The 14,979-nt window shown below is 36.9% G+C and overlaps 2 protein-coding genes and 1 pseudogene across 2 annotated transcripts; 2 read left to right on the top strand and 1 right to left on the bottom strand.

Annotated features, from left to right (window-relative positions):
- The first annotated feature begins 747 nt into the window (after positions 1-747).
- Positions 748-5,085, top strand: LOC125220761 (annotated as a pseudogene).
- A 395-nt stretch (positions 5,086-5,480) lies between these two features.
- On the top strand, positions 5,481-6,383 carry LOC125220146. Its single transcript, XM_048122286.1, has one exon. It carries the CDS (start codon positions 5,540-5,542, stop codon positions 6,251-6,253), a length of 714 nt encoding a protein of 237 aa, XP_047978243.1. The 5' UTR covers positions 5,481-5,539; the 3' UTR covers positions 6,254-6,383.
- A 517-nt stretch (positions 6,384-6,900) lies between these two features.
- On the bottom strand, positions 6,901-13,428 carry LOC125220145. Its single transcript, XM_048122285.1, has 9 exons — positions 12,856-13,428; positions 11,937-12,037; positions 11,477-11,846; positions 9,223-10,050; positions 9,032-9,083; positions 8,786-8,850; positions 8,593-8,699; positions 8,425-8,512; positions 6,901-7,482 (listed from the first exon to the last, which is right to left on the bottom strand). The coding sequence occupies exons 1-9, from the start codon at positions 12,976-12,978 to the stop codon at positions 7,162-7,164; spliced, it is 2,055 nt and encodes a 684-aa protein (XP_047978242.1). The 5' UTR covers positions 12,979-13,428; the 3' UTR covers positions 6,901-7,161.
- Between the last annotated feature and the right edge of the window lie 1,551 nt (positions 13,429-14,979).

The raw sequence follows: 14,979 nt of genomic DNA, 5'->3' as shown, positions 1-14,979 counted from the left end.
ATTTAGGAAAAATTTCACTAATTGTTCGTTTGACCGTTAAATATTAACGAAATTGTTAACGGAGGACTAATTGTGATCCGATCTGAAATGTACAAGACCAAAACATTCAAAAGATAAAGTTTATGATCAAAATGATAATATGAGCATATGTTCAGGATTAATTTTGGCCTTTACTCTAAAATATAAGTACTGCTCAGATATATAATCTAGGAGATTATTTTAGGCGAAGGGACTGACTATAACCGATTATCACATTATTATTTATCTACAGTTGTGGGATTCAATCTCATGAATTAAATATACCACCTATTTAATTTCGAGACATAATCTTGCAAATTGCCTTAATGTTGTAAATTTTGATTATTGATGTGTATTTAATGGCATAAATAATCTATCTTACATCAAATTAAATGACATAAATATTAAAAAATCTCTCTTCTATAAAATTGAATCTTCAAATTTGTAAATTTTTTTATAAAATTTTTAATATTTTCAACTTGTCAAAAAGATAAGTCTTTCATTGAGATAATTTGATCTTTTAGAGTTGAATGACTCTCCTGCACCACTTTCTCTACTTCATTCTTAATTTACTTCTAAGAATTTAATAAAATAATATTATACCATGTAAGTGATGGTATGATTAGTTTATTAAACTGTGAGTGTGGATTAGGATCGGAGCAGGGAAAGTGGTGCAGATATGATCCGCTGAGCGAATGAATGTAGAAAACTTATATAAATAACCAGTAATTGGTACTCCAGTATCGTTTTGTTTTCCCTCTCCGTTTGAGAGGAATTGCAAACAAAATCCCCCAATTCAGAGGCAGAGGTGATCGTGATCCCTACATTCACAATTTCAGTGAAGCATGTCGGTTTCTGGGGAACTCTGTACTCCGAAACCCCAACAACCTCAAATTGTGGTGGCGGTATCTAATCCATTATCTACGAGCGGGCTCTCAAAGCCTTTCCCTGCACGCCTATCTCCGCGAGCGCCTTGAGATTGTGAGGAATCTACCGATTACTCACTCGCTGTATCAGACGCTCAACAACACTTTCGACCATGCACAAGATGCCGCGAATTTGGACCATGTTTTTGCAGTCTTTGACGCACCAGAAGCTGATCACTTGCACGCGGCGCACATTCGACCGTGCATTTGCCGGTTACTCAGCACCACCGACTTTGGGACTCTTATCTCGCACAAGGGCGTGCCGATAGAGACTTCACTACTTGAAGTATGAACCGACTCATATTGAGGATTTTATTGACTTCTTGATTAATTCGGAGCTGGGGTTCTGAATGACGACCAGTTTTACTCCATAAAGGGGAACACAAAGCATCGACTGTGGTTGGAATTGTGTGATTTGTTGACTCAGCACGCCAGTGAGATATCGGGATTGAATGTGGATTCCATAATTAGAGGAGGGATTAGGAAGTTCACGGATGAGGTGGGGAGACTTTGGACATCTTTGGCAGATCATTATATCAGGAGACGCAGATGTCTTTGAGGAAGGGATGACGACAGTAGTTACAGTCAGAGATTTCAGTGTTATATTTGATTCATATTCGCAGTTTGAGGACGGTGTTTTGTCAATCAAATTGATAAATATGGATGACAGTGATGAAGATGGGAATGAGGATGAAGAGAAGAGAAGAGGATTGGCTGTTTTTGGTTGATGGATGACAAGGATGTGGATATGCGGTTGGCGAGGTATGGGCATCTGATGGAAAGGAGGCCAGAATTAGCTAATAGTGTGCTTTTGAGGCAGAACCCTCACAACGTGGAGCAGTGGCATCGGAGAGTTAAGCTTTTTGAAGGGAATCCTACAAAACAAATTTTGACTTGCACAGAAGCTGTGAGGACCGTGGATCCCATGAAGGCTGTGGGGAAACCCCATACTCTGTGGGTTGCCTTTGCAATGTTGTATGAGAGTCATGGAGATGTTTCAAATGCCCGAGTGATTTTTGATAAGGCTGTGCAGGTTAATTACAAGGCTGTCGATCATCTAGCAAGCATTTGGTGTGAATGGGCTGAGATGGGGCTCAGACACAGAAATTTAAATGGTGCTCTGGAACTGATGCGCCGTGCTACCGCAGAGCCGTCTGTTGAGGTCAAGAGGAGAGGTACTATATCATTTCTTGTTCTCATGCAACTAAGTTATACTACTAGTATGTTTTATTACTCTGCTGTGCTGATTTGGTCAGTCTAGTGCTGAAGTGACATGGAAGTAACATTTCTGTAGCCAAAAATCATGGTTCATGATAATGATGCAGCTATTTTATTCGTTATACATGCCGGGATGAAAGTGGGACATTTGTAATACTAATGTGCATCTTTTGCTATCTTCATTCCCAGGCTGATCTGTCACATCTAGATGTGAAGTAATTCATTTAGCAAGGAATAACACAATAATTTAACGTCTCCCCTCCCCCTACAGGCTACATGTAAATTTTTTAGTGACCATTTGTTTCTCTATATTACTCTTTACAAAATTATGAGCATGTGTTTTTGGATAGTCTTGATATCTTTTGATACCCAGCAAGAAAAACCTTGAAATACATTACTTCCTTCCCTCAAATTTTAAAGATCATTGTATTATTTGGTGGATAAATTTCTCTAGTTACTTCGCTAGCAAACTATATACTTTATTAAAAGAAGTGCTGCAAGTATGTCAGTTGATTGCCGTAGTTCCCAGCTGGCGCTAACCAGAGGTTTTGTATGTCAATGCATTCAACTTAAAGTCTGCTACTTTTTTTTTCCTTTCTTCATTGCTTTCTTGAATGTTACATATTCATCATTTATTCAAATATCTTCCTATTTTGCCTCTCAATCACAATTAACTTGTCATGGCCTCTGTTAATAGAAGCATATATGCATTGGAAAAGTGGTTTTGTGGATTATGACTATTAAGAGTTCAAAAAAAATTATTTTAATTGCTTTTCTTTGCATCACTACATGTTTTTTTAGGCAAACTAAGATGCATTTTTACACTTTTTTCATAATTGATATGGTTCGATTTGAATGCTTATTGATCTTACGTTTCTATTCTATAGTGGCAGCCGATGGAAACGAACCGGTGCAAATGAAGGTTCATAAATCCCTTAAGCTTTGGACATTTTATGTGGATTTGGAAGAAAGCTTGGGTACCTTGGAATCGACTTGTGCAGTTTATGAGAAAATACTGGAGCTAAGAATAGCTACCCCCCAGATTATCATAAACTATGCAATGCTTCTAGAAGTAAGTACTAATCTCTGGTAGCAGCAGTGCTCTTACTCCTTTCTCGATTTGCCTAGACTGAGAATATTTCTCTTGTTTCATTGTCCAGGAACACAAGTGCTTTGAAGACTCATTTAAAGTTTATGAGAGAGGCGTAAAAATATTTAAGTACCCACACGTGAAAGATATATGGGTCACATATCTTTCCAAATTTGTTAAGAGATGTGGAAAATCAAAGCTGGAACGACCTCGAGAGATATTTGAGAAGGCAGTTGAAGAGGTATGTTGATTCCTCATGCACTATAGATTGTAGACCTGTAGATGATTCCCTCTGCTCTTTTGCAATTTTTTTGATTACTAGTCCTATAACTTGCAAAACTGTTTTTGAGTCGGTTCCATTTTGTACGTGGGTTTTAAATGATTTTTCTTCTGACTTTTGTTTTTGGGGAACCAAAATCATTTAGAATAACTGCTGCATTTCATTCTTAAGTCAATACTTACATGGTGTGCTTATATCTTGTTTGGCTTTTAAGTTTCTTCAGTCTTCGGTGACCATTTCTTATATGCTTCCAGATTACAATGGTGGAAGCTTATGAGCTCTTTCACAAATTTAAGATTGTCCCCACTTTTTGGGCCAACAAGTAAAAGGAAAACAAAAGAATGATCTTATTTTGGAAAACCTTGTCATACTGTTGTTTTCCTGAAGTCCTGATATAGATTTCTGTATTATGGCAAACCTTGGGTTTTGGTACTATAATCACTATTCGTTGTGCAAGCTTGTATTCTCTTGCATAGTTGAATTTTTATACCTTCAGAGATGCTGATTGATTAAATCATTTCTCCCTTGATTAGGCTCCTGCAGAATCAGTGAGACCCTTGTATCTTCAATATGCTACGTTGGAGGAAGACTATGGTCTGGCTAAAAGAGCAATGCGAGTGTACGATCAGGCTACAAAAGCCGTCCCACCTAATGAGAAATTGGGCATGTGTGAATTATATATTGCCAGGGCAGCTGATATATTCGGTTTACCAAAAACAAGGGAAATTTATGAGCAAGCTATTGAGTCACGACTGCCTGACAAGGATGTAAAGGTCATGTGTTTGAGATATGCTGAACTTGAGAAGAACCTTGGTGAAATTGATTGTGCTCGTGCATTATACAAGCATGCATCACAGTTTGCTCATCCAAGATCTGATCTTGACTTCTGGAACAAGAGGGAACAATTTGAAGTGCATTACGGAAATGAGGATACATTCCTGGAGATGCTCCGAATCAGTAGAAGTGTTTCTGCTAGCTATAGCCAGGTAAATATCAATGTTATGGGTTGCATGCTGCTCTTTTTTTCTTATATAGAAGCGTCCCTCCTAAACTGTTGTCTTGTATTTGCAGACGCACTTTATCCTACCAGAGTATTTGATGCAAAAGGACCAGATGCAGACACTCGACAAAGCTAAGGATGTCCTCAAAAAGGCAGGCGTGGGTGATGATGAAATGGCTGCACTTGAGAAGCAATTACTGCCCACCACAAATGACACGAGTGGTAGACGATTAGGATTCGTGAGTGCTGGTTTGCAGCAAAATGGAGAGACGACGGCAAATAGAGAGGATATTGAGCTTCCAGAAGATGAGGAGATAGCACAGAGATGCAGTATTTGGAGGGTTGGTGCGGAAGAGAGACAAAGCAAGTGATTGCGAAAACAAAGAGAAGGACGGTCATGTAGGTGGCTTGGAGAGAATAAAACGAATGAGACAAGGCGCCTAGATTCATGTATGTTTGCAGTTATTGTATAGGTACTATAGTACATGAAATGGAATTTTGTTGAGTAGATATTTGGTTTCATCGAGTATATGCTTCTTTCATTGTCTTTTAAGATTCAAGGTTAGAGTATAATTGAACTTGATTTTGTTTGAACAAATACTTAGTCAATTTATGTATTGTTATTTTAGATACGTTGATTTAGTACTTTGTGCATTCGTAACTAGGTAAAAATGTAAAAACAAACGATCCCTCGAGAGGGCAAATGAATAAGTAGTATATTACTCCCTCCGTCCCCGATTAAGAGTCACAGTTTTCCATTTCGTCCGTCCCCAATCAAGAGTCACAATTCTTACTTGCTATATTTGTTACACACAAAAAGTCAAAGAGATCCCATATTCCACTACCTAACTCTATTTATTTTACACACTCAAACACTTCCTTACAATCCGTACCCGGTCAAATGTGACTTTTAATGGTGACGGAGGGAGTAGTATTTATCAAGCATAGGAAGAGGGCTGGGTGTTTTATTCACCAAACCTACTTCTCATCAAGCACAAGCACAAGCCATGGCGGCTTCTCGCAGGTTTACATGTAATCTTCTTCGCCGTTCTCTTTCATCAAAACCATCTTCTCTCCCTCCTTCCCAAACTGCTAAACATGGTCATCTTCAAAATCGTATTTCATCAAATTACGCCCTAGTTTTTCTAAACCGACGATCAAGCCTTCTTCAATCACTCAATCATCCTTTTCAAAACCCTAATCCAATCACTTGCAGCAGTATCAGATTCCTATCCAATGGAGAAAAGAAATCGGATGAAAATCCAATTGAAAAGAAATCGAATGAATTGAAGCACCAGGAAATCACGGGGCCGACTGTGGATCGAGATCTATCAGCACTGGCTAATGAGACGCGGCAAGTTCTGGAGACGATGATGAGGAGTGTTTACAGCTTGAGCAAAGTTTTAGCCGGATTAGGATTGGTGCATCTGGGTTTGGGAGCCTGGATGTCGTACAGTATGCGTCCTCCTCTTCTGGAGGTGTCGATTCAGAGCTTGCTGGCGTTTGGGCTGCCATTTTCGGTAGCATTCATGCTGAGGCGGTCGTTGAAGCCAATGTACTTCTTCAAGAAGATGGAGGAGCAAGGCAGGCTGCAGATTCTGACCCTCACTCTTCAGGTTGCCAAGGGTTTGAATACCTTTTTCGTGCGTCTTCGTGGCGTTACTTATCTCTGCATTGCTGGTGCATCCGTTAGTTTCATATACGCTGTGCTATCTAGATGAAATTTCTTGTATGGATTCTTTTGCTCTTTACCATATTTTTCAATTCTAAAGCTGTTTGATTTGTTTCACTGAATTTGTGTTTGAATTAATTCCACTTGGTATGTATAGAGTATGTTTCAACTTCCACTCCTTCCATAGATATTTAGCTTAGCTTCATCTCTGTATTCTTCTTAACAAATGTGGAAGGAGAGTGATGATTATCACCTGTATCCTTCGAAACCAAAATTAGCAAAACATGAGTTACACCGAATAGAATTTCACTTGCCATAGCATTCTATTCATAGGGCTACTTGTAATGGGAAGGATATGGTTGTTTGAGCAAATTAGCTACTCCTTTTCTCTGGTCTTATGTCTCGTATATCTGTATATTTATTTAATCTGTTTACTAAACATTATTCATCTCTTCAACGTAAATTAGGAAACTATAACAAGCATTTGCTAACGGTTGATTTTGCTTATTCAAATTAACCCTTTCTTGTTTATGCTGTATTCAGAAGCCAATTGATTTCAACTAAAAAACCTGAAACTAGTCACTTCTCTCAGCTTTTGGGCTGAAAATATTGACATAAAGAAAGATAAGAATCTAGTATTATTAACAATATAAGATTAAATATTGTGAAGTACTCGCACAAGAGTGAAAAGAGACATTCGGCAAACTTTGATTTTTTCCATTTTTTATTTTCCATTTTCTATTCAAACGATCATGATCAATGCAAAACAAAAAACATTCTCAGAGCATAATGTCTAGGCCGCACTCAGTCCATAATATTCACAATAGACTCCTGTTCCCCTGTAACACCCTGAATTGCCCCATCTCCACTATACTAAGGTAAAGCAAAATGAGGATATTATTCCTCAACTCATTCACTTCCTGAATCATGTCAGCCAAGCAAAAACAATGCCGATATTCAAAATTTCCCTGAACTCCCATTTGTCTTGGCTTCTGCTCTCACATATGTGAGATTACGCGTACTTGGTGATGAAATTATGTTGTTGGAGGCCTGACCTGAAGTCTCGGTGGTCAAAGTTGAGTCAGCCCCTCGCTTCCACTGGAAACTCCGTGCACCAGGCTTCATAGGTACACGGCCACCACCCCTGTATAAACTGGGCATACCTCTAGCAAAAGGAGCTCTGCCATATCTTGGAACAACAAAAGGAGATGCCCGGGCAACACGAGGCCATGTCATAACAGATGCAGTGTCCGGTTGAGCAGAGCTTTTCTTTACAATCTAAACATAAGCTGGTGTTAAAGATGCTCCACACACCAGATCATAATCTAAACATAAGCTGAAGTATTAATGGGTGCTTAATAAACACCTTTTCCACAACAATGAGTATTTAATGCAATAAACATGTTCAAAAGACATAATTAATTTAGATTCACTTGGGTTATGCACAGAGAAACAACACAATAATGTTAAATTGGAATTTTAGTTTCAGTTGACAATCCAACAAAATAAATATCAGAAAGGAATTTTAGTTAAAGAACTCAGCACAATTATTTATAATAGCAAAACTTAAAATATTTCAACTTCACTCAGAACCCAGTAACCATGCTTCTTCATATGTACTATAATGTTGCTGACATTAGCATACATATTTAGTAACATACTATTTCTCCCTCCAATTAACCACATTAACCAACAACTCCTAAAATCCCATGCCGGCTAAGATGATAATGTGGAACCCAACAATCCACTAACACTACTTCCACCACATTTTCCCTCTTTCTATCTTACTTTACCAATTGTGCAATAAAACCGGGACATTTACAACTTAGTCTATTTTTCGTGGACGGAAGAGAGTATTTTTATTTTAAGTCACTATAACTACTTTTTGCATCCCCAATTCCAAAACCCTGCATCCGCCACTGCATCACACTATTTTTGGTCCCAAGCAAACAACTTAAGTGGCATGAATCTTTGATAAATAAATTTCTCCAACTCCAAGTAACCTAGTAGGGATTTTTGTAAGTTTAAGCTCCAAGTAAAATAGGTCATCTGCTTGAGTTTATCATTTCAACACTTTAACTAGTTACAAGAAACAAATTATCTAAGCATTTAGTGGAATACCACACAATCAAAAATCAATGCAAGAAGTGGATACCAGCTTCAGCAAACCATTATGCAACTCATGCATCTATAACCAACATTATTCCTTTAATTACATACCTTCAAAATGCGTGACAAAAAAGACGTGCCATCCAAAGACAAAGCAAGCTCAGCTGCTTCTTTTCTCATAAATTCTATATATGTTGATCTGAATTAAAGAGAATTCTTTAGAAAATACAATAAAATAGATAAAGCCATAAAGGAAACCAAGCATCTGAAACACCTTACCCTTTGGGTTGCCCAGTAGCTGGATCAGTTAAGATAATAACTTTCAGGACTTCTCCAAACTTGTTGAAATGTCGCAAAAGGCTATCCTTCGTGGCAGCAAAATGTACCTATCGTCACAAAATGGAGGAAATTAGAAAAAATGCAATCTCAGAATCCACCAAAAAAGAAAACCTGAGGACTAATAAGTGGTTACATTGCTAACAAAGATGGTACGAGAATCAGCATCATCAGTTGGTAGTGGAACAGTATTGCATAAACCTGCATCCATTAAGCGATAAGAATCAGCATACCAGAGATACATTTCTTTGCAAGATGGTAATGAATCATCTGATGAGAGATAGTATATCCTTCAATGGCCAAGAAAACCACTAAACTATAGGATAAAATAAAAGTATTTGAGAGAAAAATATTATAACAAAAGGGATTATATAAGGCTCACCACTTTCTGCCTGACTCCTTTCAGACTCGAGCAGAGTAGCATCAGGCTTTGCCTATTAGAAATCAGGTCAGAAGAAACAGGTTAATGACAACAACGTTATTGTGACACATAAAAGAAAGTAGCTACTAATATAACATGGAGAAAAGATGAAAATTAGAAACAAAATGCATGGACTTAGTTAAATTTCTCACATTTCCATTAAAAGGCACAATATGATTGCTGTTCTCTTTCATCAACCACGCTTCAGATTTTGTTGACACGGTATCAGCACCTCGCATTCCTTCACGACTATCCATCTCAGATGCCTCTATTTCTTCCTGTAACGAAGGTTTCCTCATTTTCATTGTTACAGAGGAAGAATTCATGAGGATTGCACTATGCACTGTCGCAGGTTGAATAATATCTCTGGGTGGTCTGTTGGGTGTTCCATCAACATGATCAGCAGCACCATATTGAAACTTCAAGGACCTCTCAACCCAGTTTTCACCAGATGAGTTTGATGGATAAATATCTGTGCCTTCCCGGCCCCTTTGATCACAATTTTCTCTGTCATATCCCCGACCAGTAACCATGACTTCTTCATGAAAAGATGACATGTTCCCTTCTTGCAGCATGCCAATATCATCTCTAGGGTAATAAGAAGAGTGAAGACTCTTCATCTCAACATTAAGGTCTTCATCAACAGCATCTTCAGAAATACATCCATGTTCTCGATGACTGCTAGTTTTTGGGCCATTCATAGCATTACCAAGCCTATCAAACACATTACGGGAAGGCCTAACTTTTGTTACATCCTTCACCGCTTCTGCCATAGCTTTAATAGCCACAGACATTGAAGCACGGCGAATCCTCTGAGGGTGTGCTTCTGCATATGACTCTGGTGTTGAAACCACGGAGCGCAGACGTTTGAGTGAAGGCTCTGCTGTGGCCTTTGATGGCCTAGAAGTAGAAACAGCATCACGTACAGCAAATTGCAGTAGCCTTTTTGGGGCACTAACAGTTGACTGGGACACTTCTCTCTGCCAATATGAAGCAACAAATAAGAGTAGCAAAAAAGCACATGGGCGTGACATGTTTCCAAGATAAAGATCAAGGAGCATTAAGAAGACCAGTTTCCACATTATAGCAAGAGCAAAATGTTCTCCAAATATATTTTCGATCTTTTTCTAAAAGAGAATGCTACATGATTATGATTTCAAGAGAGTTGTTGGCTATAAAATAGATTTTCTAAAGATGTGAAGAGTACTTCTGTCAGAGTCAATGAAATTCTTACCTATTATGTCTACGATTATAGTCAAATTCAAGTTATTCAACCAAGCAGGTCAGTAAACAAATGACAAAGTAAAGGACTCCAGAGAAGCATGTTCACTACAAATATTATCAATGGCAGGTTATGGTTGATGAATGGCAGAATTAATTATAAATATTTTAAAAATATCAAATGAGACGCTAAAAGCCTAAAACTGCTGAAATTGATATCTTAAGCTTTACGTTTAACACAATACTGAACTACAAAATCATAAACCAAAACATATAGCCACCACAACAACCATCACAGTGACGGCCTCAACGAAAGGGTTCCTTGAATTAATTATATTTGAATATTAGTATTTAAATATACATTCTCAAATGCTTGCAAACAGCTGTAATGATCCTTTACTTCATAAAATATACAAAAACACTCCTTGATTGGATTTGATCCATCCCTATTATTATTTGTATAGTAGATTAGTAGTATCTGAAAATACATAATGCTGATTGTATTTCACTCTTCATATGATTGTAGTGTATCATTGTAAAAGAGATACAATGTCTCCTGGGTTGTACAAACAGTCCCAAACAATATAACACAGAGTAACAGAGACATCTATGGCGAAGGTTATACCTAAGTACTGTACTTTATTTTCCTTCAAGGGGTTTTGCTCTACTGGTGAATATCCAGGTGGTAAAAGACATAAATAATCCCTTTGTTCCATAGTAATGGAGTCATTTTGCCATTTTGGTACGTTCCATAATAGTGGAATCATTTCCCTTTTTAGTAAAAGTTAACACATTTCTTCTCACTTACTTTACTCTCTCTTACTTTATTCTCTCTTCATCTCTCTACATTTTCCATTTCCTACTTTATTCTTCATTTACTTAACTCACTTAACACAATTTTTTTTAAACCGCATGCCAAAAAGAAACGCCTCCACTACTATGGAACGGAGGGAGTACTAGATAAGATAGGTTCGAAATATAGCAGAGCTCCGTAAATGAAAATTTGAGAAATAGTACTATAATATGTCTAAGGGGCACAAAACAAACTTGGAAACTGACCTCAAGCGCAATGAAGAGGAAGACAATAAAAAAATCAATGATCTAAGCCCCTTTGAAATATCTCATATAGAACATAGCATTGTACAGAATCTAGCTAATATTGTTCAAAAGGCATGAAAATATCACCTTTCTTTGCTGTTTCCCATCATCATTATCTCGCCTTCTTTTTTTATGAATTCCTGACTGAGGAAAACGATGTGACTTGGATTGAGAATCATTAATCTGATTTTCATCTCTGATATTTACATTGTTGGCCACAGACTTCCGAGGAAGTGGGACTCCATCATGACCACCCCTTACAGACCCTTTATTTTCCCGATTTTTATGGTGCCCATATGTTCCAACAGAGTTTCCTTTATCAGCTTCAGATTCAATCTGATCAGATCCAGTTTTCCTCTGATCCCCTGCAGCAGGGTCTTCTTTGAGGGCTCCTACTGGTTGAAGTTCTTGTGCTTGGGTGTATAAACCTAAATTAGACCCCAGATGATCCCATAGCCTGTTCAAAAAGTTCACAACAGTCAGAAAGCATGATCAAACATGAGAACAGATGCATCTCATATTAAGCTGCAGATTGTAGTAACCTCACCATGATATGAAAGAGTCGCTGTCATCTCCTAAAAAGACATCTAGTTCATTCTTCGCTTCATCCTTACTCCTACCATTTTTTAGCAAGACTATCACATATTCCTGGATTATAAATTACAGAAGATCAGCAATATGTAGGACACAATAAAAAAACGGGGAGAGAGGTCTACTTCGACACAAACAGAATCAAATCGAATAAAAAGACTCACAACAGTACAAATTCATAATAATATACAAGTTGTCATATCCAAGGTACAGTTCAAAACATAGAAAACACACATACATACACTGGAAAAATGAATATATTCAGTTGAAAAGGAAGTCAAAGTTTGAAAAAAGGAGACAAGTCTATGGTCAATGTATTAAACAACATTGTACCATAAAACATGAGGGTTGCCAGGTGACAAACTGACAGGGGAGACACCAGCTAAATGACATTCACAACCACATATTATCCCCAAGCAATGTTTAGGCTTGCACGCAATAAATGCATATAGTATATGGGAAAGTAGTCCTAAATGGATACTAGGCATGCGGCTTTATTCAAACAAAATAAGGGCAGCTAGATGGCAATGATAATCAAGCCAAAGGTGAAAGAAAGCATAACCACCATAAATGACTAAACACATAACTAAAACTATAACACAATTCCAGCTCAGCACCAGATTGACCACGAGATTAGGTAATTCTATATCTTTCCATGCATGATGCACCACATTTCGGCTTACCGATATGCAGCTCATTCAAATAGCCATTGTTTACATGATCAAAATAATGGCCCATGATTCACTTTATATAAACAACCACAAGCAATCCTGATACAGTAATGAAACAAGCCTACATAGTTGAATATATAATCCCCAAACACACAGTTCTGATAACAGCTGTCAATTAAATTCTCGATGAAACTCAATTCCTACCACCAAAGTGTCATCGGTGTAGTCACCCATGAACTCCTTGAGCTTCTCCTCGACAACACCACGAAGCCTTGAAACTCCTTCACTTGAGAAATCAGCCCCAAATGTTCGATCATCTTCCCCCATCACTGCACTCCGCAATTTCCTAAAACTTCGCCCCTAAACCCTATCACAAATTCGCTGATAATCTCGAACAAGAGCTACAATGCTTAATCGGGCCTTTCAATGAGTAGAGAATTGAAAGGAAAACAGTAATTGGCCTATTTTCGCTAGATCAAGAAGTTATTTGGAATGTGAACCAAATAAAAATAGAATGACTGTTATATATGAGTGCTTATTTAGAAGAGAGTATATAAATGTATTCAATGAATTGATATGGGGATATTTTCAGGAAGTAGAGAAAAACTAATCGATTGAATGTTGAATTATAGAGAGAACTTGATAGGAGTGGTTGCGGCAGGGCGGCGGAGATACCCCGTCGGATGCTTTCCGGCGAAGGAAGAGCAGCTGTGGGTAGTGAGGAAAAGGACTTCGAACCCTACGCAATTGCGCATTGCCACAGGGCGAAATAGGAAAATTACCAACTTTATTTTAGTATTCAAATATTATGTCAACAAAAGTTATAAATATATTCCCAAAATATGATGCAAACAATATTTGATAAAATGGGCTTGGGCTGATTGGATAGCCCACCCCAACAAATCGAAAAACTGGGTTGGGTTTAGCATATAACTTCGTCTCTCTTTAATAAGAACATTTTTAAAACAAAAAATAAAATCAATAATAATTTCTCATTTATTTTGATCATGACTTAAATTTTTAATTTGTTGAATAGAATGAAAGTGTCCTACCGAAGGTATTGACAATTTTATTGTGTGCAAATAATTTGTCTGAATGGTTGTCAAACATTAGTTTTATAGATCATATATATTCCCTACTATTAAAAAAAAACAGACTTAATGGTGGGTACGTGAATATTCGGAATGCACAATAGTCCAAACTGTCTGAATATCCAAAATTTTAATCAGATTCAGGCCGAACTGTCTGAAATCTGAACTATGAAATCTGATGTGAAAAATCTTAAATTGCATAAAATATACAATTTCAAAATTTTCAATAGCAAAAAACCAAAAAATTGAAAATCTAATATCAAAACCCGAAAATCTAATACTACCAAATACCATTGGAATGTTTCTACACAAATGTTTTATAACTCTCCCGTCCCACAAAAATATGGATATTTGGAATGACACGAGAATTAATGCACAATTGGTAAAGTAGAAAAGAGATTGAAAGAAAAAGAAATTTTAGTATTGTTAGTGGAGAATAACACCTTATTATAGAAAAAAAAGTTATCAAAAATAGAAAGAGATATTTTATGGGACGCTCCAAAATGTAAATGTTCTTATTTTTAAGGGACAAGAGTATTAATTAAGTTTATAATACTACTAATAATAGTAGATTTATTATATATATAAAAATATATTTCAGATCTTAAAATATTCGATCTAAACAACCAAATTTAAACAAATTCAACCCAATATGAATAAAAAATCCTAAAAATATGAACTTATATTTAAATTTCAATTTAATTTGTATTAGATTTGGAATATTTTGTTCACTTCTAATGGTGGGTCATAGATTATATGATGAATTAAATAATAAAAATACATTTTCTTTTAAAATATATTTATCTTTATTTTATCAAAATTTATATATTGATAAAATCAAATAAAAATTAGTTTGTAGGCTAGTTATTAATTAATCGATCAATTAATTAAAAGAATATTCTTAATCTGTCGTCGTGTCACAATCCACGTCCAATCCAAACAACCCACTCATGCCCACCGGTTGTCGTTTCCCATTCCACCATATATGAAACGTGTGACCGTAATCACAACCAATCGAACAAAAACCATGAAACTCATCCTCATATCAAGATTTAGTAATTGCATCGTATGTGCAATTGGGTCACGACGGGCATGGAGTGACATCTACAATAGAGTGAAAGTCCTCAAATGAAATTGGAAAGCAAGAGGGAAAAAAGTATTCTAGTGAAATTGAAATTGAAACTAAAACCACAAATCACTATCGTTGGACACTACCACTATCATAGAATCAATAGGG

The sequence above is a fragment of the Salvia hispanica genome, chromosome 4 (assembly GCF_023119035.1).
Source record: "Salvia hispanica cultivar TCC Black 2014 chromosome 4, UniMelb_Shisp_WGS_1.0, whole genome shotgun sequence".
In the NCBI taxonomy this organism is placed as follows: domain Eukaryota; kingdom Viridiplantae; phylum Streptophyta; class Magnoliopsida; order Lamiales; family Lamiaceae; genus Salvia; species Salvia hispanica.
This window is presented reverse-complemented; position numbering and strand designations above follow the sequence as displayed.

What these genes read in the sequence shown, in the direction of transcription:
- LOC125220146 (XM_048122286.1), top strand. Translation starts at nt 5,540, where the DNA reads ATGGCGGCTTCTCGCAGGTTTACATGTAATCTTCTTCGCCGTTCTCTT.
- LOC125220145 (XM_048122285.1), bottom strand. Translation starts at nt 12,978, where the DNA reads ATGGGGGAAGATGATCGAACATTTGGGGCTGATTTCTCAAGTGAAGGA. An exon ending in ATGGGAAACAGCAAAGAAAG is followed by an intron (nt 10,051 to 11,476) that starts GTGATATTTTCA and finishes TCATATTGGCAG; the next exon opens with AGAGAAGTGTCCCAGTCAAC. An exon ending in GTACCATCTTTGTTAGCAAT is followed by an intron (nt 8,700 to 8,785) that starts GTAACCACTTAT and finishes TTGTGACGATAG; the next exon opens with GTACATTTTGCTGCCACGAA.